This window comes from Pseudonaja textilis, chromosome 2, assembly GCF_049901715.1.
Source record: "Pseudonaja textilis isolate UNSWEBS1 chromosome 2, rPseTex1.2, whole genome shotgun sequence".
In the NCBI taxonomy this organism is placed as follows: Eukaryota; Metazoa; Chordata; class Lepidosauria; order Squamata; family Elapidae; genus Pseudonaja; species Pseudonaja textilis.
In genome coordinates, this window is record NC_141991.1 from 22303114 (window position 1) to 22327849 (window position 24736).

The window sequence follows — 24736 nt, forward strand, 5'->3', positions numbered from 1 at the left end:
GTGACCTTCTGACAAGCAAAGGCAATGGGGAAGCTAGATTCACTTAACAACCGGGCTACTAACTTAACAACTGCAGTGATTCACTGAACAACTGTGGCAAGGAAGATCATAAAATGGGGCAAAACCTACTTAACAACAGAGATTTTGGGCTCAGTTGTGGTCATAAGGTGGTGCAGTGGTTAGAGTGCAGTACTGCAAGCTACTTCTGCTGCAGCCGCTGACTGCTATTTGGCAGTTTGAATCCCACCAGGCTCAAGGTTGACTCAGCCTTCCATCCTTCCGAGGTGGGTAAAATGAGGAGCCAGATTGTTGGGAGCAATAGGCTGACTCTGTAAACCGCTTAGAGGGGGCTGTAAAGCACTGTGAAGCGGTATATAAATCTAAGTCCTATTGCTATTTTATTGGTTTTCTGATCCCCTTTTCCTTTTGAGACAGCTGGTACTTAAAACACACACACACAGCAACAGCACTTAGACTTATATACCGCTTTTATAGTGCTTTACAGCCCTGTCTAAGCGGTTTACAGAGTCAGCCTATTTCCTCCAACAATCTGGGTCCTCATTTTATCCACCTTGGAAGGATGGAAGGCTGAGTCAACCTTGAGTTGATCAAGATCGAACTCCGGACTGTGGGCAGAATTAGCCTGCGACACTGCACTGTAACCACTGCACCACCACAGGTCTTACACACATAATGAAAGATTGCACATTTCCCATTACAAAGTTTTTTTAAAAAAACCACAAGATTTCTTTGAGCGCAACAGGACATTCTTTTGTGTCTGCCTATCTTTATCTAGAAAGGCACCCTTACCTAGTCTATAGATGGTCCTCGACTTACAACCATTCATTCAATGACAGTACAAAGTTACAACAGTGCCAGAAACAATGGCATACAACCTGTACTCATAACTTACAACCATTGTACCGCGGTCATGTGATCGCAATTCAAGCACTTGGGTGATTTCTTCCAAAGAAGGCTCATTGCAGAAGCTCAGTGACCACCATAAAAATTGTCGTACAATTGAGTCCGACTCAACTTACAACCTCAATAACTTACCATGGAATATCCCAGTCCCAAAATGTGGTTGTTAAGTCAAGGATTACTTGTATAATATTTGTGTGCAGACTTTTAGCTCTGTGACCCCACTCAAAGCTTCATTCAGTTGTTAATTGTTAAGTTGGCATGAAGGAAAAACTATCAAATACATGGCAAAGGATAATTTTAAGTTTAATTTTAAATACGTTTAAACATGACTGAAAGGAAATGTCTTGGCCCTACCTGTTATTTTTTGGGGGTGCTCCTCAAACCACAACAAACCTTCAAAAGCCAACTGTTTTGTCCAACAGCCTGGGGGAAAAATATCAGCTATATTCCAAGGGTGTTAACCAGCACTGAAGCTCTGTGCATCCCTCTCCAACTTTTTTTAATGCTACGCCCCACAGCTTACTTTTCAGCTATCAGCAAATTTGAATGAAAAATTACATAAGTTCAGATAAGGTGGAAAGCAATGAAAAAGGAGAGAGAAAAAAATCAATTTAAAATGATAGCTTGAATTTCGAGAAGAGATTTTCTTTTAACTGGTCCGCTCTTTCACTGTCCCCATTTCTTCCTAGCCACTTTGTCATGATGTCAGGATTCTGGCAGTTACTCCAATTAAATCATGAGCCTCGAGCCACACTCCCCAAACTAAAAAAGATTTATTTGAAGGTAACATTCTACATCCGGCATTTACCTGGGTGTGGCCAACTCTGAGACACATAATTCACTGTCACCCTTGATCCTGCTTTCCACCCCACCCCTCTGGGTGTATCATCCAATGAAAAACATCCATAGCCAAAAGTCATCAATCATGCTCTCCAATTAGATTTTTGCGCCGCAGAAGCTTCAGTCATCTAATCAGTCTTTGAAGAAAATATGAATGGAATGTACTTTCGATTCCACACTGTCGCCTGCTCTTTGAAACTCCTCCCTCCCTTCTTTCTGTTGTAAACTATAAAGTGTGTATACAAAATGTTTTATGAGTTGACACATGACACTTTCCAGAAAACCCATGGGCACCCATCGATTCACAAAAGACTGTGCCCCCGCCTCCTAAGCTACCATAAATAAGTAGTGCTCAGCTTACAACAGTTCATTTAGTGACCGTTCAAAGTTACAACGGCACTGAAAAAAGTGACTTGTGACCATTTTTCACACTTACAACCGTTGCAGCGTCACGATCAAAATTCAGACGTGTGGCAACTGACTCATATTTATGACGATTGCAGTGTCCTCGGGTCACGTGATCCCCTTTTGCGACCTTCTGATGAAGCAAAGTCGGTGGGAAAGCCAGATTCACTTAACCGCCATGTTACTAACTTAACGAATGCAATGATTCACTTAATAACGGGGGCAAGAAAAGTCATTGGGCAGACACAGAGTATTTGCTACTGATCTTCTTCAGCCATCCCTGTGTGTTAAACAGATGATGTGCGGCAAGCTGCTGTGCCACACGAATCAGCTGAGCTTGAGAAACCGGACATAAAGCACAGCCTAGAGTCCGGGCAGGCGGGTGGGTCCAATAGCTGATCGTTGGAGCAAACTGAATAGGTTTGTTCCCAGCTGATCCTTGAAGCTACCAGTTCGCCCAAACCAGGCCAAACCAGTAGAATCCCACCCGTGCTGTCCCTTCTCTAGCGCATTATCAACCCACCAAAATGGAGTAATTGGGCCACCTACCTTTCTCAAGGGCTGAGATGCCCATTGAAGGCTGAGCCAGGTCTTCTTTTTTCTCCCACCTGCCTTCATCCGTGTGATAGACTTCGACGGAGGCCAGGGGTCTCTGTCTGGAGTCAACCCCACCAATCACCAACACTTCCTTGCCAAGCATCACGGCTGCTGCCCCAGCCCTTGGGGTGGCCATAGAAGGTAACGCCATCCATTTGTGGGAAACCACGTCCAACATTTCCAGGGTGTCCAATGGCTGGCCTTGCTGGCTGCAGCCCCCCACCACGAAGAGGTGTCCATCCTGATAGGTTGGGCTGCAGTAAACCCGACAGGTAGGCATGGGTGGGAAGGTCTCCCAGAAGAATGATTTGGTGTTGGCTGCTTCCATTTTGCCCCAGGGCCTGGCATCTCAGGAGACAGACATGGCGATTGTCCCTGCAGCGAGTTGGTGCCTCAGCATGGCAGGCTTCTGCATTGGGTCCCCGAAACTGGGAAAGATTCACCTGAAGCAAATCGAAGGGCTTATTTCCTCCACCTTTGCAACTCCACATCCACAATGAGGACCGAGGAGGTTGGGAGGAAGTTCTGACTGCCGGGAGAGGCCAGGATGCCCAAAGGAAACAGGCAAAGACTGCCGTGATGACCAAGCATTGGGGGCTCCACAGGAGAAAGAACCATTCTTCTCCAGAATGGCTAGGAATAATTTGAAGGAATGGGTAGTCCAAACACCGAAGGTGATCAATAACACTGGAGGTCAACCCCTAACCATAAATGGTCAGTCAGTCTCAGAAACCAGGATATGTCCAGAAGGCTCTTCCGAATGAAATCAGTACCTCAGTGTCTCTGTATTGATGCTGAGTTCTGCTGCAGAGAGAGAGAGAGAGAGAAAAAGAGAGAGAGAGAGACAATACACAATGGCTGCTGTCAAGGAAGCCAGTTCGAGAAATGTAATCATGGTGAAAATCACTGACACTGGATTAAAAGCTAACTCCCAAATTAAACCCTTCAAGCTTCCATCTATCTTTCACAGCTAGGCAATAATCCCAGATCAAGCAAGAAGAAAAAGCTTCAACGGAGTGGCATTCAGTCTGAATTTCATAATAGCACTTTCACACATCCCATGGGCTTCATTTGACCTCTGAGGTGGTCTTCTCCTGGAAAAAGTAGTATCTCTTCTGAGAATGAGTTGTCCTGCAAGAGTCTTCTTTAAAAAGCCATGCCATTCGGGAATGGTTTAAGATGAGGCCTAGGACTTGGACCAAGGAAGTCCAGGGTAATCATCACTCAGTTAGGGATTCACTGGGTAACTCTAGGACAGTGTTTCTCATTCTTGAGGTGGTGGACTTCAACTCCCAGAATTCCTCAACTTCATGTTTCTAGGCCAATCACTCTTTACTCAATCTGTCTCACAGATTATGATAAATCTATAAGAAATGTGAGCATTCTAATTTGTTTGTGAATGCAGAATCAAAGAGTTATTCTGAATTATTTAATGTGCATCTTCTCCCTCTTTGAGGGTAGATAGAGAACCCTTTCACTATTACTAGTCAAGTTCCCAGTGATCTTAATATTTTTAATTGTTTATAAACTGCCTTTATTATTTTTGCAAGGTGACAAACACACCACATCCTCCTTCCTCCTCCTATTTCATCCACCACAACAACCCTATGAGGCAAGTTGAACTGAGAGAGATTTACTGGACCAAGATCACCAACTGGCTTTCATGCCCAAGGCAGAACTTGAACTCATGGTCCCTTGCTTTCCAGCCTAGGGCTTTAACCACTAGACCACACTGGCTCTCTTAATTATAGAAGCCCAGAGAAAAGCCCTCACAATGTCCTTATATCAGCATCAATCTTAAGAAAGTCCTTGTCAAATATGTAACCAGATACTCCAAGAGGACAAATCACAGCTGTGGGATACATTCATATTTTGATGGAAGGACAACAGGTATTGAAAGGAAGACAAACTTAAGTAAACATGAAAGGTGACTTCTACCATTTACATAATTTCAAAGCAATTTCCTGGAAATATACAATAGTGATGTTGGTCACAAAAGATGAGAAAATTAGGAAGCAGGCGGCGGGTGGGGGAAGGCAGGCAGAGATTCTTGCTCACTTTCCTTTATAAATGGGGGTGTCCTATCTTGGCAAGTTTAAGACTTGTGGATTTCAACTCCCAGAATTTCCCAGCCAGCATGGGAATTGAAGACCACAAGCCTTAAAGTTGTCACACCTGCTTTATTGTATCAGCTGTAGTTCCAATTCAGAACTGTGACAGTTAATTGTTAATTGTTAATTCCCCTTTCTGATCATAATCTCAATTGTGAAATAATTACATTCTTGAAAACAACACCTGTGACACCTGTCCTAAGTCCTAAGGTATGAAATGCGTCTGCTTGGAACATGTCTATAAGTCCAGATCACTGAATTTCCCCCACTTTTTGGCAACACCACTATGAAGTCCATTTTGATCTCCTCCCATGGCCTAGTCAGCTCCGCTACCGTCTGTAGCAGTCCGGGGGTCGTGGTTCCTGGTTGTTTTTTCATCGTGACGCTGATGGTGCAACTCTTCACATAACTGTCCACGTCTTTCTTTATGTTGGGCTACTAGAATTGCCTCTGAGTTAAGTGTAAAGTCTTTAAGAACGCAAAGTGGCCTGCCGGTTTGGCGTCGTGGCTTCTCTGAAGGACTAGGGTGCGTTGGGATTCTGGGATGTAGAGTTTTGTCCCCTTCCGCACTAGGTCATCCCTTTTTGTCAAGATGTGTTGATTGTCCTGGAACCATGGGTCTGCTAGAAGTTCGGTTTTGAGTTTCATAGTTAGGTCATCTGCAGGTTGGTCTTGCCGATCGTGGTATTGCCAGGATCTGGTCTTAAAAACTTAGAAATCACACAGGAGACAATTGACCATGGGCAATAGTTGAGGGCTTTCTCTTTCATTGACATTCAAGTCCACCAGTCTTGTCACAAGACTACGTCTTTAGCCACAAAATTAAGGGGAAGAAAAAAATCTCATCTCCTGACAAGTCATAAATAACTATATGGTGAGAATCAATGCCTTTCACTGCTTTGTAGTCACCTCTAATATACTTTTCATCACGCCGCATTGATTGAGAATGGACATATCACACTTCTGAAAAGCCTGGAATTGCTTCTGAAAGAGTATGAAAAGCAACGACCCCTATGAAGTAATACTGAAAAGATGTCTTAGGTGCAATTTAAAAGCAGGATGGTTTGATACATGTGCAAGTCACTCACACACACCTATCTACCCTTCAAAATCTTCAGTTGAGGGACTCTTGGAAGGAATCTTGCCGGTACATGAAATGAAGAATGTGGCTATCAAAACATGTCTTCTCAGTGGGGAGAAAATTCTTTCCAAAGTAATTTGCAATCAGCTTTATAGTGTTGCCTTTTTTGGCTGAAGACAGAAATATTTAACACGTGGTTAGGGTGCCAGAGGCTAAAAAATATGAAGAACAATTGCAGGAATTGGGTATGTCTGGTTTAATGAAAAGAAGGACTAGGGGTGACATAATAGCAGTATTCCAGTATCTCAGGGGCTGCCACAAAGAAGAAGGAGCCAAGCTATTCTCCAAAGCACCTGAAGGCAGGACAAGAAATAACTGGCGGAAGATAATTTAAGTTTAAAGATCATTAAACTAAGGAGGAATTTCATGACAGTGAAAACAATCAGTTGAATAGCTGGCCTTCAGAGGTTGTGGGTGCTCCACCACTAGAGGCTTTTAAGAATTTGTCCAGAATGGTAGAGGATCTCCTGCTTGAGCAGGGGGTTGGACTAGAAGACCTCCAAGGTCCCTTCCAAATCTGTTATTCTCTTACAACTGGAATTGTAGGGACTGCTTTTATGCTGTGGTGGCTTTCATATGTATTTACTTAATCATGTTTTTCCCATTTAGGGTAAGCAGGCTTATGCAAAGCATAGACAAGGATTCAGAATTAATAAGGGAAATAAAATACAGGGAGTCCTTTACAACAGGTGCTTACAACAGTTGCTGGATAACTGTTCAAACTTACTACCAACCTGAAAAGAGAGACTTCTAGCCCAGATTTGAAATTCCAATGCCCCTTCTGCATTAATGTGACAGAATTTCACAGGTTTGGCAACATGGAAATATTTACAACTATTTGCACCATTCTGCAGTCACATAACTGCATTTTACAACAGTTTTGCTGAAAACTGGTGCTTTTTTGGCAAAACTGCACCTATATCAAACGATTGGTTCTCTTAATGACTTAGTATATGCTTAATAACCACACTGATTTGTTTAACAACTGCCATAAAAGGTCACAATACTGGGTCAATCGTTTGACTGAACTGTTTTATTGTTACTGGAGACTCTGGGATGGTTAGATGTCAAAAAGTACCTAGAAAGGCAGGAGAGAAGAAGAAACCTACCACTTTATACCAATACTATTCCCTACATAGGTGTTTCTCAACCTCCGCAATTTTAAGATCTGTGAACTGGGGCATTCTGGGAGTTGGAGTCCACTCAAAGCTGCTGAGGTTGAGAGAAACACCACCCTAAACCTCTCCATACCTCCAGTATCTTTCCATCTTTGCAAGCCATCCTTGCCTCTAGCTTGTCCACCCAGTTTTTCATACCCTGGTATCATTGTTCTTTAAGCTTCTCACCTCATTCTTTTTGAGGATTTCATTAATACCACCCAGTCAAGATTTCCTTGTTTCCCCCCACCCCCCCTTTCTCTCAACCCATAGGTTTTTCCTTTATGTCAGGACTGGGGAACAATGGCCCTCTTCTGACATGTAAACTTCAACTCCCAGAATTCCTGAGCCAGCCATGCTGGGAGTTGAAGTCCACACGTCATAAGAGGGCCCTCATTCCCCAGCCCTGCTTTATGTAATTGCCATACAATCCCGTCCTCATTTGTTTTTCCTATCCGACTATCCCCCCGCAATGCAATCTACTGCTTTCATACTAGTCATTTATGTATTCAACCCACGTTCATTCATCACCTATATTTCACGATCAATTCTTGTTTTTCCCTATATACTTTCTATTTATTGCATCCTCACCTCCATTTTATGTTACTCTGTATAATGGACAGAAGCGGACTCTTATTCACAGCTCTCTTTTTTTACTTCTTTTGGCAAAACATTTGAAAGGCTGCCGGCCACCCACTTCCCTTCTATTCACGTTAGTCCATTAAAATTTCTCCCTTGTCCTATTCCATCAAATGACACAATTTCATCTACTTTCTCTACTTAGTCACCTTTTATGTAAAACTTGACATTTTGATTCCTCGTTCTTCCTATATAAACCCCTGGAGAATATAATTAAAGGATATTACGCAAAAGTAAAGAAAAATCATTTAAAAAGAATAAACATAATAAATTATTGTGACTGACTCTTGGAAGAGAAATCAATACAATTGAAAGCTGGGTATTCCTAAAAGCTGCATTTTTGTGTAGGATTGTCATTTTTCACACCACTGATGCAGGACTATTAGTAAATCTTCTGATCTGCAGAAGTTAGCCAGTGATTGTGATTATATTATCTAAAAGTTTTTCCTTGCTGGAAAAAAAGCATGTTTTCCTTCATTTCAAGAAATCAAAGGGCTTCTGAATGCACACAACAAGCAAGAGAATATTTGCAGCTCAGGGTTGAACTGTGGCGTCCTTGGTGTTCTTTGAGCTTGAATGTTTTCTTGCAGATATTTCCTTACCAAACTAGGTAACATCACTAGCACTGATGATGTTACCTAATTTGGTAATAAAATGTCTACAAGAAAACAACCAAGTTCAGAGAGCACAAAGGACCTCACATAAACAAGGTCAATTTGGCAAGTTTATCTGTTCAACCCAATGGGCAAAAAGTTATCTTTGGTGCAATCATTAATGAACTTCAACTCCTTAATGTCAGAATACCATGAAATCAGGGAAGAGAGCAAAGACACAGCAGACATTTTTAGGATTTTGGATGTTCAACCAACTTGCTACTTTATTCCCTGCGTAACTCCACAATCTCTGCAATGGACACACAATCCCTAACTGTTCCATCTAAACTCCACCTGAGGTTTTTCATTTGTAGCTGGTCCCTGAGTGTGATAAACTCCCTCTTGTTAAATCTTGTGGTCTAGAAGGACTCCATGATTCACCTATTTTCAACTCACCAAATTAGGGATTTCGGTAGCTTAAGAACAGCTGGCTGCAGAATTTAGTAACACAGACACAAATACTAAATATGTGTCCCTCCCAATCAGAAATAGTTTTGCCTATGGGGACCGTTCCACTCAGAGGAGAAGAAAAGGTGTTTTGCTTTTGTTATCTTCTGCACTTATGGGAACCAGGAAATACTGAGTATAAAGGCTTACAAAAAAAAAACCCCTCAAAAATAAAAAAGTAAAAGTTGAACCTATATGCAGGATTATATGCAATCGTTGGAGTTATGATCTCAATTGGGATCAGAATTTCCATCGAAAGTCAGCACAGTCATAAACTGATTTCAATTTTACAACCATTTTTCCAGCTGTTGTGAAACCAATTCAGCTTCCCCAACTGGTGTTTTTTTTTAAATTGGAAATTAGTGAACAAGGTCCCAAATGGCAATCCTATGACTCCAGGACATTGCAACTGTTCCTAAATGCGAGCCTATTGCCAAGCACCTGAAAGCAATCACATGACTGCGGGGGTGATGTGGTAGTCCTAAAAATGTAAGCATCACTTTTTCTGAGGCTGTTATAACTCTGAACTGCTGTTAAACAAATGGTTGTAAGTTGAGGATTACACATAAGAACTATACGGTTCCTTAATAGCATTAGTGACTCTCCAAGAATTCTCAGAGGTATATTTATGACAAGCTTTAAAGAAAAGAAGAAGAAAAAAAGAATTGGAGCAGCCAGGAGCCACATCTCAGCTGATGAAAGATGAAGACAGAGCAAGTCCAAGAAAGGAGATACCACAAAAAGTTATACTGGAGGCCACTCTTCATAAGGAAGATACTAAACAGAAGAACAAACTTGGTGGACAAGTGTAACAATCAAAAGAAAGAAATACAGAATATTTCAGCACCGAGAACTCTGAATTCTCAGGCCTTCAGTGAAAGAAAGATACTGTGGTAGAGGAGTACAGGGAAATAGAATAGAATAGAATAACAGAGTTGGAAGGGACCTCTGAGGTCTTCTAGTCTAACCCCTTGCTCAGGCAGGAAACCCTATACCATTTCAGGCAAATGGTTGTCCAATCTTTTCTTAAAAACTTCCACTGATGGAGCCCCCACAACTTCTGGAGGCCAGTTGTTCCACTGGTTAATTGTTCTAACTGTCAGGAAATTCCTCCTTAGTTCTAGGTTGCTTCTCTCTTTGATTAGTTTCCATCCATTCCTTCGTGTCCTGCCTTCAGGTGCTTTGGAGAATAGCTTGGCTCCCTCTTCTTTGTAGAAGAAGATAAAGAGGACATTTGTGGTAGCTGTTGACTCACTATCGAAGCAAATATGTGTCCAGTAGCCCCAATGCCTTATGAAGTAGGTTTCTCTACTAGGAGCAAGTTTCAGAGATGTGACAGAACTACATTTCCAAGACTGATCTAGACCATTGGCAATTATCTGATAACCGGCCTCTGAGATAAGTTGGTTACACTTCCCAAGGACAAGTAAGAACATGTTTCTTCAAAACACGCAGAATTAGAAAACTCTGAAGAACTTCAAAAAAGAACCCAAACACTGTGGAAAGAAGCAGAAGTTTGCCCCAACAGATCTATTAAAACAGTCAATGAATATTAGGGAGAAAAGCTCATAAAATTAATGATGTTCATTGTCCATAGAATAATGCTCAGAGTACTGGAAAAATGTTAGATGAGCCTCATTAGGAAATACAGTTTAACAGATGGAAGAGGGACCCCAATGATGGAAGTTGAAGGATACCGTATTGTCAAAATTAACAAGCGTCAGAAAAAGAGAAGGTGCACTTGTATGTTAAAAGTGCTCACTACAGCTCTACCGGCAATGGTGTCAAAAGCATCCAGATAAAAAGAAGCACAAGAGCTACAAATAATACTATGAGGGATCAGTTAGGTTACCTCAGAATCCTGGGGCCCCAGTTCATTGTTATTTTTATTAATAACTTAGAAGGGCAGATGGGAAGAAGGCCTATGAAATCTCTACCTGACACAGATTTGGATGGAATAGCCTAGAACAGAGAAATACAAATAAAATGATCTTTCAGTCTAAAACAGTGCTTCTTAAACTTTTTTTCTCTGAAGACCTTTCAGAGGGAGGAACCCAAAATAGCTTTTGTTTATATGCCTTGTATTCACTGATATTTACTGTATTAAAAATTAAAAAGGGATGCATTTGCTGTGGCTACAGTTTCTCACGATTGTTTGATCGGATTTTAATAGTGTATTACTTTTTAGCTTAGGCTGGAAAATCTTTCTGATCTTGCAGAGCTCTGAGAGAATCTAGGGGGACTACCAAGCAACCTAAGTCCATACTTCTAAGAAACACTGCCCTGGAGAAATGAGTTGAAATGAATTAAGTGAAATTTAATAGAAATTTAAAGTTATTCCCTTAGGAGACAAGAACCAAATGCAGAGCTATGATACGGGGGGCTGGAAATCAGAGTCAACACGGGGATCATAACCAAACAATGAAGCTCATCCTTGTTTTTACATGATGTGTGTTAAAAAGAGTTTCAAAATGTGGTTATAGCCACCATCTTGAATTATTTTTTGACATCATAGAATCATGGGGCCAGAACAGGGGTGGGATTCCACCAGTTCGCACCTATTCGCTAGAACCAGTCGTTAACACTGTAAGCAGTTCGGAGAACCGGTTGCTAGAAGAAATTACTGGCCTAATCCTGTAAGGAAGGCAGGAAGGAGACATTCTGGTGTTGCTTACAGAAACTGCCTCTCCGTTAACCCTTATTGGCAGGACTAGACTTCTTGTCTCAAGAACTTCTCTGGAGTTTTTTTCCCCTCCTTTGCTGGTACTTTGCTTGTGTGGAGTGACCATTCAAAGTTACAATGGCACTGAAAAAAGTGACTTATGACCATTTTTCACACTTAAGACTATTGAAGCATCCCCACAGTCACGAGAGGCCAGGCAAGGAGATGCGTGCCTCAATGTGAGTGATGTTGAGTTGGCCACGCCCAGCCAGTCAGATGACCACCAAGCCATGCCCACCAATTAAGCCACGCCCACAGAACCGGTTGTTAAAAAATTTGAATGCCACCCCTGGGCCAGAAGGGACCTTGGAGGTCTTCAACTTCCTCCTCAAGGCAGGAGTCTTCTGCCTCCATTGATAATGGTACCCATGAAAAAGAAAAAGACTGAAAAAGATTGTTGAGTACAAATTAAGTATGCCATCAGTGTAAAGTGTCTGTAAGAAGGCAAATGTAACATTTAGGTTAGAGTTAATATTCAAATAATGGAGCACTAATAATTCTACTTTATTCTATATAATTCTTTGGTCAGGCCCTACAAGCACTGCATCCAGTTCTGGGCATTATAGTTTAAAAAAAAACTGGAAACAGTTCCTAGGATGGCAGTTAGAACAGTGTAGAATGAAGAGATAGAATAGAATAGAACAGAATAGAATAGAATAGAATAGAATAGAATAGAATAGAATAGAATAGAATAGAATAGAATAGAATACCAGAGTTATTTCCTGCTTAGGCAGGAAACCCTTACCACTTCAGACAAAATGGTTATTCAACATCTTTTTAAAAACTTCCAGTGTTGGAGCAGTCACAACTTCTGGAGGCAGGTTGTTCCACTGATTAATTGTACTAACTGTCAGGAAATTTATCCTTAGTTCTAAGATGCAGAAGGAACTGACCATGTTTAACATCAGGAAGACTTAGGAGAGATATGACGTACTCTTGAAGTACCAAAAAGAATGATATATAAAACATTTACATTTATTTTTGTTTTATTTATTATTATTTTTAGCTGCCCATCACATGACTATATAAAGTGCAACTTTATATAGGTACATCTATATAAACTATATAAAGTTAAAACATCACATCACTATATAAAGTACAACTTTATATACGTAGGTACAACTATATAAAGTTAAAACGTATCTCTTATTATTCTAGGGAATAGGACACAAAATAATGGAATAATAAGTCACGCAGATTCAGATTGAACGTTTGAAACGTCTAACAGAAAGATAATTTTGACAGTGCAATCAGTTTCTCGAAGTGAGGATGAGCTCTTCTTCCTTAGAAGGTATCTAAGCAGAAGCTGACAATTACTTGCCTGAAATTCTTCAATTTGTATTTTTGAGATACACAATGGTTTGGACTCAGTGTGACCTAAATGACACCTTCTGATTCTGGGATTCAATATTTATCAGGAATCCACTCATGTCCCCAAATAATTTTATTTTTTCCCATGCACTTTTTACAGAAAGATACCATTATTTTAAGTACATATTAACAGAAGTGCAGACTGCAGTTTAAAAGGGACCAGGGTGAACAGGTCTCCGGGCAATCTGCATTAATCAGAAGTGATTCCTGACTTCCAATTATTCAGCAGCAGCTAAATAAGAAAATCTTGATGGGATTGGAAACATATCACTGTATTCTTTCACTCATTTTAATATTCGAAGTGATTTTTATATGCAGTTCTTTAATAATAAACATGCACATCTGGCTTCAGCTGCCAGATTTCAACATTTTTATGAGAAAGTTTCCATAAGCCTGAATTTAGCTTTCTAGCTCTTTCTTTCCCCATTATAAATGCATTCCATAGGAAAGAGATTATAGGTTCCTGACAGATGTAAAAAAAAATATGAGAAGATGTATCTTGCCTCTAAATACTGATTTTTAAGAAACAACAATAGGAGAAAGTTACGCTATTGCCATTTTGTCTGGCTTCTAGACATTTAAGAACTGGCTGGCCATTTTAGGAAAAAGATGATTGGTGAAAATTATGTTATTTGCACATCCTTGGAAATAACAAACTGAATGTCACACACTGAATAAACTAATACAGACTTGCCTTAAAAACATGGCAGTGTTTTCCTATGATTTAGAAATGAGCTTAACAGAACAACAAAAATTGCTTCAGGACATCACAGAGAACATTTAATAAGAGCCTGGTTTCAATTGTCTTGCAATTGGAGATGCAATCTTGGAGCTGAAACAGGAACTGACATGTTTCGATCTCATTCTGTTACTGTCACACTTGGTGCCAATATCAACAGGACTGTTAATACATCTTCACTGTAGCCAATTTCAAAGCACCTTTGTTGTTCTTGATTACATATTGACTCTATTCTACTTGGAACGATCAACACATCAAGAACTGTGGATTTTTCAGGCATAAGAGATATTATATACTACTGAAAAGAGATATCTATACTTGATTTGTAGCAATGGATTCTAGTATAGGCTAAAAGTAATCCTTGCTTAATGACCACCTGATGTTATGATGCCGGTGAAAAAATAACTTTATGACCACGTGCTTTAAGACCGTCACAGTGTTCCCACAGTCACATGATCTATAGTCAGGTTCTTCCAGCTTCTGACAAGCAGAATCAATGGAGAAATTGGCAGTAAAATCACAAGTTGTGGTCATATAATGTCTGACTTAATAACCATGGGTAATTTGCTTACTGACTGTGGCAGAAGTGATGATCGTGTCTGTCATGGTCAGGTGATGTCTTGTTTAATGACTGCACTGCTTAGTGCTGGAATTGCAAGTTCCAATTGTGGTTGTTAAGTGAGAATGACCTGCATTATTTGTCAAGATTTCAATTACTTTTTTTTAATATGAGGGCAAGGAAAACTTCCAAGGAATAAGATCACAGCTGCTGAATTTATTTTCTTTATAACATAATGGTTCGAGCCAGCATATTGATAAATATTTATGAAATGTAAATTTTATCCAGACCTAAAAATAGGAAGCCTTTTCTTAGAGAAACTCATCTGGATACCTGGCTAGAAATAATGTGATTTTCAGATTCCCCTGAGTAAGACTACTATAGAGTAATATGATGTGATCCTAGAAGCTGTAGTATTTTTTTTAAAGTGTTATTGAGTAATGGATGCCTGAAAGGCCAATTCTGAGTCATATTTTGCTGTCTGGTTGGAAGATAGGTCAGGTATTTTTAAATGAATCCCCTGGATACGCAACATCCCCGTTGAAACAACCGAGCTAAAGAAAGGATTTCAGAACAGGATGATATTCACAAATACTCCCCATCATCTCTCATCAATGTCACTTTTGTCCAAAAGAAAGGAGTGTCTTCGAGGAATTTGCAAACATTTATACCCTATTTCCTATGCCTTCAGTGGTGATCTTTCAGCAGCCTTCTACCTTGAAACTGAGGTAGTGCTCTCTAAGGACAGGTATTCTTCACTTACTGGGCACCTTGTTTAGCAGCTATTTGCAGTTACTGTAGGAAATGAGTAGGCTGAGCTCGAGGGAGGAGTCAAGAGCGTCATGAATTTGGAGTCCTTTCGCGCCCACAAGAGGTCTAAGTGCAGCCCATCTTGAATTCTGTTGACTCTTATTTGCCGCTAATTTGCCTTAACCATTAATTGTTGAGATTCTTGTTGGTGGAAATTCTCAGTCATCCAGGTCATGGTTGTCCTAAAGATGCTTTTTCAAAAGGCAACTGGATTTTCTTTGTTTTTACTTGAAGACGTTTCACTTCTCATCCAGAGGTGGTATTCAGCAGGTTCTGAACAGTTCTGGAGAACTGGTAGTGGAAATTTTGAGTAGTTTGAAGAACCAATAAATCCCACCTCTGACTGGCCCCGTCCCCATCTCTTCTCTGCCTCCTGAGTCCCAGCTGATCGGCTTGGTCTTCTTCTGTTGCCCTGCACAGGAGAACAGAGCTGGAAAGCAGGTTAGTGGGGTGGGGAGGGAATGGGGATTTTGCAGTATCCTTCCCCCAGGAGTGGGGAGAGAATGAGGATTTTGCAGTATCCTTCCCCTGCCATGCCCACCAAGCCACACCCACCAAGCCACGCCCACAGAACCGGTAGTAAAAAAATTTGAATCCCACCACTGTTTTCATTCAAGAAGCTTCTTCAGAACTAAAGAAGCTTCTTGGATGAGAAGCGAAACATCTTCAAGCAAAAACAAAGAAAATTCAGTTCCCTTTTGAAAAAGCGCCCTTGGGAGTTCAGATTCTTGTTGAAAGATAGCACGGTATAAACTTGGACTCGTTTGAACCAACCTAGTTCCTGATTTCTTGTGCTTGCCGGTTGCAGTGGCACTGAAAAGGTGACTTTATGATTGGTCCTCGTAATTACAACCCGTGCAGCGTCTTGTGGTCAGACAATCACCACTGGGTGTCTTGCGACTAGTAGCAGAGCCAATGGAGAAGACAGCAGTAGACCTGGAAGTCATGGTCATGTGAAGCTTCGTTTAACAACCATGGTGATTCACCTAACAACTGCAGCAGAAGCGAGGCTGTAATTCCATCACAGTCACATGACATTTGCTTAGCAACTGCAGGCCTAAGCAATGGAGTTGCCATTGTAGCAGTTAAACAAGAACTATCTCTGTGAAAACTATGGAAATGAACAGAAATCAGCTGCCTGATAGCTTTGGCTACCCATGCAGTTCTGTGAAGCAATTATTATTATTATTATTATTATTATTATTATTATTATTATTATTATTATTATTATTATTATTATTATAAATGTGGTGCTTTCACAAAGCAAGACTCATAGGACAGCTAGCTGTAATTGCTTCACTCCCACTTTTACCGTCTTATACCTCTATGAAAGGCTTCAGAGTTCAGCTTTAAACCATCAGAAAAATCCTTTTTATTAACTTGAGTCCAATAAGCCCAAATTCATTTGAAGGATCATGCTCACCGCAGGTAAAAGGAAGTTAGAGAGTTGCTTCTGGTCTATTTTCTGAATGGAATGTGCCTGTTTTGCTACCATAAGCTGAAAGTCTGCAAATTAAAATAACCAAAACAAAAGGCAAGGAAAAAAAACAGGGTAAGCGGCAAGGAAAAGAGCCTAAATTGAAGATCTTTCAAGAAAGGAAAATTAGACAGAAAAAAATAAACATTCTGTACAACACCCAAGTTCCCCCACTTTGTCAAGATCAATCCTGAATTTTGCTACCTCGACCAATAAATATGTGCATGTGACATACTGGCATATGTGTATGCATATATGTATTTCCCCAGAGTGGGGAAAATTAGTTCTTACATGAGTGGAATCAATTAAATCGAGTTGATCCATAGAGATACAAGGCCAAAGTCAGTTACCTTATTAAAACAATCCCAAAGGTTTGCAATAGGAAATTTTTTGGCATCTAGAATTCTCAAACTGCCACCTCCCCTTAATTTATGGGAAATGTCCCCCTCCCTAGTTTATTCATTTATTGCGTAATTCCTGAGCTCCATTAGTAACCTGAGATCCTTTACCCATGAATAAGTATGTTTACATCATCTGTTGCTTGTGAATTAGTCTCTCCTGCCTTTCTGAGATGTATAAATATGAGTGCATCCCTTTGTTGGGTGGGTGTCTCTTTAAATTTTCCCTTGGAGGGAGTCCTACCAGTACATGCTGTCTAATGAGGATTTGCTTTGGGTCCTGCATTTCATTCCATAGTTCATAACTGTCACAGGCTACCTTCTCTCCTGCAAAGGGCAGGGCAAAACAATAAGAATGTATTCTGGAGTGTGTGAGTCTAAGCTGTAGCTGCCATACCTAAAGATGAAGCAGGCACATAAGCAGGTGTGGACAAAAGCTTCGGAAAAAGACCCCTAGGAGAAGTAGCAGTAAGAACAAGCCAAGGGGTTAAGAAAACAAAGGGAAAAAATGTCAGCTGAGCCAATCAAAAGAAATCTGGCCCTGGGCACATGGAAAACTCCTCCCCTCCCCAGAATCCCATCAGCGGCCACCACACTTGGGAATAAACAAAGCAAGGAATTTGAGGAATAGAAGGGGTTGGCTTCCTTCTTTCTGGCTAGTGCCTCCCAGCCTAGTTAGAAGTGGGTAAGCGTGGATGAGTATCTGCCTATGGGTTTGTGTGTGTGTGTGTGTTGTGCAGAGGTGGTATTCAGCAGGTTCTGACCCGTTCTGGAGAACCGGTGGCGGAAATTTTGAGTAGTTCGGAGAACCAGCAAATACCACCTCTGACTGGCCCCACCAACGCCATCTATTCTCTGCCTACCGAGTCCCAGCTGATTGGCAGGGTCTTCTTTTGTTGCCCTGCACAGGAGAACAGAGCTGGAAAGCAGGTTAGTGGGCTGGGGAGGGAATAGAGATTTTGCAGTATATCCTTCCCCTGACACCCCCACCAAGCCACTCCCACAGAATCTGTAGTAAAAATTTTGGAATCCCACCACGGGTGTTGTGTATGATAAAGAGACAGAGACAGAGATAATGCAAATGAATATATTGTAACCAGTGAAGTTTTGCTATTATTTTAAATTCACTTGGTCCCCATGTATTCTGAAGATCCAGTTGTGTTTTGTGTCTCGGTGTTTGGTTGAAAGTCATTTGAGTGTGGCTGTTTTCTAGGCCTGTAAGCGTGTAAGTGAGCGACCATAAGCTGGACACATAACTAGGGTCCTTGGTGCTCTTTGAGCTTGGTTGTTTTCTTGCAGACGTTTCATTACCCAATGAGGTAACATCATCAGTGCTAGAAGGGAGTGGGGTTTCTCTTTGCTTATATATTCGTGGCTTGTCCTGGTTGGTGGGAATGCTTCCTCCATTAGGCTGTTGTTTACTCTTAGCTTGTTGAGTAATGAAATGTTTGCAAGAAAACAATCAAGCCCAGAGAGCACCAAGGACCCCACAGTTCAACTTTGAGCTACAAATACTCTATCAAGATTATTACTTTGACTAATAAGGATAATTCAGTTAGTTGAATTAGACAACTAATTATAAAACCAATTGAATCCTGCATACACCAATTATTCTAACGTACCTACAGATTCTCTTTCCTTCCTTCCAACAAAAATGGTTAAAAACAGGTAAATAAAAGACAGCAAAATTCTAAAAGACATTTTCCAGATAAACCATCTCAAATAATAGCTAACCTTTAAAGATATCCAGGCTTTGTGAGAAGAGTGACAGTCGCTTCCTCCTCTTCCTTATTCTTTTCAAAAACTTCCATTCTTACTAGGTGATGCAGGATTAAACGACCCTGCATCTTCCCAGCTCTTTGCAATTAAAAACATTCTCTTCCTATGCACACATACTATGGATTTTGGAGCCTGGCCTTCAGGCGTGAAAGGATGCTGAAGCCTGCAACAACTTTTGCCTATTCTTCACACCTCTGAATCAACTATTTCGATTCAGATGCCAGTGCCAAGCATCAGTTTCCCCATCATTCTTCATAAGTCACAAGAAGGAGAAAAAAAAACCAAGATATTCAGAATACACACAGATGATTCCAAGCGTGTATAGTAAACACACAGAATCGTGGAAGCCTAGAAAAAGAAGAGAAATCTGAAGGAGACCTAATTCAAGACCCACAGCACTGGATTCAACAAGGAAGCAGAAACAAGAAAAAAGCACCAGCGGTTCTTTTGGGAAGTCGGCTCTATCAGGCTTCCTCTCTTTCCCAGCCATAATCCTTCCGTCAGATTGCAGAGGAAGTCATTGAGATTGTTATAATATTAAACGGAGACCTTCTATTTTTTCTTTTCTTTTCCCCACTTCTACACATATACGGCAGTTTTCTATATTAAAGCATGAACAGGGACTGACTGCTTCTTACCGTCACACAAACATATACTTTGCATCGGGAACCTTTCCAACGAAATGCAAAGTAAAAGCATTTTTTAAAAATCCATGTCACTGCCTTCATCAATTAGCCCACCTTGCGTTTCTCTCTCTTATAGCTAAATTCTTTGTCTGGCCTGATATTCCTTTGAATTCACAAAGGTGGGGCAGAAAACAGATGTGCAGGAGAAAATCAGTGTACAAAGAGGAGGTTTAGCAACAGTCACCTGTCTGTCAGCTCTCTCTGAAAAATCTCTCCTCCCTCATTTATTCTTGCTCTCAACTATCCACGGGGAGCTTCCTTAAATAGGAAAGAGGAAGGAGGAATGGAGCACTTGGAAAATGAAGCTTAGCTGCAGTGCTCTCCCAGGCGTGATTCTTGAGCCTGGCCCTGGCTGAACCTGAACCCCAGCTAAGTTCGAAGTCAACCAAGCCCTGCCAACTAGGTAGGATTCTGCACCTGGGTACTGGGTGTTTTAAAAACAAATAAGGTAACATCGAATTGACAGGTAAAACATGGGAGAATATATCCTACTTTAGGATAAAGCATAGATATCTCTGAGAAAGGATCCAGAAAAGAGGAAGAGGAAGATGACTCTAATTTTACTGGGGAAAAACAAAATACTATCATGCTTCTTTAACTCTGGTTCACTGGCTGTTCATAATCTGGAAGTTCATCAGTGTGGAGAAGAAACCTTATCTTAAATGTATTACTTGGATCAGGGGTCTTCAAACTGGACAGCTTTAAGACTTGTGGACTTCAACTCCCAGAATTCCTCCTCCAGTCATGTTAGCTCAGGAATTCTGGGAGTTGAAGTCCACAAGTCTTAAACTTGCCAAGTTTGAAGACCTCTGACTTGGATGAATGCTCCATACAGGTAGTCCTCGACTTACAACCATTTGTTTAGTAACTGTTCAATGTCACAACAGCCCTGAAATAAGTGACATACATTTTTCACACTGATGACTGTTGCAGCATCCTCACAGTCACATGATCAAAATTTGAACATTTGCCAACTGGCATGTGTTTATGAACAGTTGCGGTGTCCTGGGTCATGTGATCGGCTTTTGAGACCTTCTGACAAGCAAAGTCAATTGGGAAACCGGATTTATTTAATAACTTCAGTGATTCGCTTAACAATTGTGACAAGAAAGGTTGTAAAATGGAGCAAAACTCACTTAATAACTGTCTTACTTAGCAACAGAAATTTTGGGCTCAATTGTGGTCATAAGTCGAGGTCTACTTGTAGTTTTCAAGGAAATGTGTCCACACAGACAATTGCTAGAGATGACATCAAAAGTACTTGCTTACAAACAGGGCATGTTTTAGAAGATATTAAGATATCATTATTAGGTTATGTTTATTTTTAATGTTATATTTATTGTCTTGCTGTTTTATTTTTTTAATAATATTTATTTAAATTTTTCATAATGTTGTTTTATCAGATTGTAAGTTGCATGACTGTAAGATAGGTGGCGTATCAATTTAATAAATAAAATAATTGAGACTCAGATCTTCAGGCTTCATTCCCTTCCTATCTGCTTTGCTATTCACCACGAGCACCTATTGTTGCTTTTGATACCATGCCAACTATCTTCAATTAAGTAGTCTTCTTACCAGAACAGAGTTGACCTTTCGTGTGGAGACGTTAAATCAAACAGCCCTTAATCATTATCAAAAATCCTAAAGTCCCGCCCCCCCACTTAGAATACTACATACTGTAGTTTCTCTAAAAAGTTATTAAATATGTGTTTCTTATTATTACATGTGCATGATTATCAAAATCAAATATTCCTCACTCTCTCTTTTATTACTTTTTAGGGGCAGATTCTGGACCTCGTGACCTGTCAGGGTCTCCTTATACCTGATGCTAGATGAGAATTATAGGGCAGCAAGATAGGAAAGATTGGGCTAAGTCAGTTCCTGGATCAAAAATAAACCACCAGGGAGAGGAACCATGTCTTAGAACATAGAATCACGGGCCTCAGAGGCCTTCTACTCCAGGGAGCCGGTCAAGCCAGGAGACCATGGTGACTTTCGGGGCACTTCGGTGAGTATGGATCTTGCTGGGGTGGGGTGGGGCTTCACCCACAGGTGGGTAGCCACGGGCCCTGTGACATCACGCGCCCATCATGTGGATGGGAGTTGTAGTCCACCAGGACTCACCACAGGCCTACGCTTCTCGTCCTTTGCTGGTAAAGCTCCCGGTTGACCCAGGACTGGGTTAACTGTCAGTCTCCTCAGGTGTCCGACGGGGAGTCCCAAGGATGAGAGCCTCCTGCTTCTCTCAAGACATGAACTTAGGCCGAAACCAGGACCAAGGAAGGATTCTCTCACCCGGTGTCCTCATTTGCTATGATTCCTCGGTAGTTACCTGCAAGGGAATCCCCTGAAGGTTGCAAAACAGGGAACGGCCAAAAGTTCGTCCTGTTTTGCAATGAGGGGTCTTTGGTGCTCCCTTAGGTGGTTTGTTTCCTTGCAGATGTTTTCCAAATAGTATAGGTAGGGTCTCCTGCTTGAGCAAAGGGCTGGACTAGAAGACCTCCAAGGTCCCTTCCAGCTCATTCATTCATTCTAAACTCCCTGCTCACAGCAGGAGTCTCATACCACCCCAGTCAAATGGTTGTGGTCTATTTTTGAAAACCTTCAATAATGGGGTACCCCTAACTCCAGGAAGCAAGTTACTCTGTTGATTAATTGTTCTCACTGCCAGAAAATTTCTTCTTACTTCTTGGTTGGATCTCTCTTTAATAAGCTTCCACTCATTACTTCTTGCCCCATCCTCTGGGGCCCTAGAGATCCCCTTTAATTTGTGACAGCCCCTCAAGTACTAGCTGACAGTTATCATGCCTCTCCCCCCCCCCACTCCTCAATCCTTCTCTTTGATAGGCTAGATGTACCTAGCTCCCTCGTTTCTGTAATGCTCCTTTTGAAATTCTTTCTCCAACCCATACCTGTCACAAACACAAATAAATGCTCGGAAGAACTGAAACCAATCCACTTCCAAAGAAACAGCCTTGCCTTGCCCCTTCTCCAAATCTTCACTCCATGCCTCCCAAGATGTCAACAATCCATGAATCAAAGCTTAAGAATCTCTACCAAGAACTGGGATTCCAACAGAGCTAATAACGAACCATTTCTCTTTTTTCCTACCCTACAGAGAAGGCACGCTATCAACTCTCAAGAACTCTCTGAAGAACTAATATTGCAATGTTCGAGTCCTCGCTATCGCTTTGATAATTTGGCATCTCACAAGAGGACCGATTCCTATTGTCCAATGTCACAAAGCTCTGATTTAATATTTTACAACCAGTGCTGGATGGCTGAATATTTCACAGGCATAAAGGTAATGAGAAACTATAGGTAAGTAAATTGTTCTATCGGCCTGAGGCCCTTACTAACCTTCTGAGAAAGTCGACATCTGGCTTTTTATTTATTACCTTATGGGGTGGGGGGTTAGCAAGATTTAGCCACTGAATAAAGTGCAATTACTTTCCCCTCTGGATTGCTTGTTAGAAGATAAGCCCATTCATTGGCTCAGACAAAGAGAGGTGAGAAAAAAGGCTAAGCGATTCTGGGGCAGGTTTAATTGAGGGGCGTAAAAAGAAAAGGAAGGTGGTGATATACTGTACAGAACATGTGGATAGAAAAATGGTTATTCTCCCTTTTTCTAAGTGGAAGATTCTGGGTCCAGTTTTTTTTCTTTCTTTTTTTTATGATGGGATGTTTAAGGGGAAAAAAACTTTTCACGTAAATAGAAAAGGACCATCAATGGCTAATTAATTCTGAAAATTGAGTTCCAAAGATAAATTTGCCTGGGAATGTCACGGCTTCTTGGGTCTTACCGGATCCATCTTTTTCCTCCTTAAACAGCAATGTGTGGTCCTGCCAAAAATGCTCTCTGTTGTGAATGCATTGGGGAAATGTTTTGTGGTCTTCACAACTGGTTGGAGCAGAGCAGAGACCCAGGTTCAAAATGGAAGAGAAGTGAGGATACTGAAGCAACAGTTATGTAATGATGACAAAGGAGGGCAGGGGGGGAAGATTCCCACCCTCGATGGTTGAGGTGCCACAAAAGAAATATAAGGCAGCAACCACTGTTTTGCTTAGGGAAAAGGGGGAAAACATGAGGAGAAAGAATATAGAATAATGACTGGAAGAAGAAAGGCAGGGAAGTTTTTCCTGGCTTCTACCAAAAAGGCGTCTGACTTTGCCTTGTAAAAAATTATTAATCTTTTACCATTCAGCCTTCTTCTCTCTCTCTGTATTCTGTTTCTGGGTAATAGGAATTACTTTCTGTTTAAAAAAAAATACATTGTACTACTGGTACTGTTAGGGAGATGGGAAACGGGACAGGAAGTAGAAAAACACTCGGCACAGGCTTAGAGTTTTTCTTTGCCAAACACTGAAAGCAAGTTATGAGGATGAACCCCGGCTCAGATCGCTCAAATATTAAAAGCTTATATGGGAATACACGACAGCCCACGAAGGAAAGGAATTGAAGCAAAACAGAAAGGGCCAGAACACACAAGGCACCGATTCCCATATCCTCCCTGTGATGGATCGGAGATTTACATTTCCAGCAAGGGAAGAGTTTGGAAAGCATCACCTTAAAAGGGCCGGAGGAACATTTCTTTCTTTCTTTTTTTGGCAGCCGCTGCACAACCGAGAGCTCCCGCTCCAGATGGCCGCAGAGGCAGGCGCGGAGTCCGCGGCGCGCTGCGCAACGCCCCCCCTGGCCGCCCGCCGGGAGCTGCACCCCGACCCGGCTCGGATCGCCCCAGGACGCAGCGCGCAACCTCTCCTCAAGCGCCCCGCGGCCTGGCCCGCTCCTCCTCCCTTCCCGTCGGGGGAAACTTTGGTGCCGCGCAGCGCCCCCCCTCCCCACGCCCGCCCCTCAGCCCCGAGGGCTCCGCCGCCTCGCTGGAGGGACGGGGGAAGAGAGTTCTCCAGCAGCCCGATCCCCACAGCGGAGCGCGCGCGCGCGCGATGCTTCACCTCTCCGGACGGCGCGGTTCCCTCCAAAACCGGGGCAAAGTCGGGTGAGGCTCCGTGCGGGCGAGAGGCGCGCCCCGCTCTGCTCGGGAGCTCCTGGCTTCGCTGTTGCAATCCCGTTTCTCCGCCGCTCGCGGCGAGTCTCTCGGAAGCGCGGGGCGGCAGGGGAGGAATAAAAACCGCACCAAGACACACGCGCTCGCACGCTCACACTCTCACACACACACACACACAAAAAGGCGCTTAACTCTTCCTCCTCCAGGCGCAGCGCGCTCGGGACAGCGGCTGCTTTGCAAAGTCGGAGGCCCGGAGGAAAGGGCGGGCGCCT

General features: G+C 41.9%; 1 protein-coding gene and 1 long non-coding RNA gene across 6 annotated transcripts in view; one reads left to right on the top strand and one right to left on the bottom strand.

Annotated features, from left to right (window-relative positions):
* KLHDC8B (kelch domain containing 8B) overlaps nt 1-24736 on the bottom strand; it is a 60131-nt gene extending 35395 nt beyond the window's left edge. Inside the window, exons 1-3 of one of the 5 annotated variants that reach the window (XM_087923508.1) lie at nt 24412-24619; nt 16539-16621; nt 2719-3567 (exon numbers count right to left, since the gene is read on the bottom strand). In XM_087923508.1, the coding sequence (XP_087779634.1) occupies nt 2719-3094 (376 nt within the window). In that variant the 5' untranslated portion in view covers nt 3095-3567; nt 16539-16621; nt 24412-24619. Of the gene's footprint in view, nt 1-2718; nt 3571-16538; nt 16622-17754; nt 18534-24411 lie in introns of those variants that run through there. The other 4 variants (XM_087923507.1, XM_087923511.1, XM_087923510.1 and 1 more) reach the window with 4 other exon arrangements.
* On the top strand, nt 19605-22776 carry LOC148126806 (uncharacterized). Its single transcript, XR_015741582.1, has 3 exons — nt 19605-19858; nt 21235-21463; nt 22574-22776. It is a non-coding gene; the product is annotated as an uncharacterized LOC148126806 (long non-coding RNA).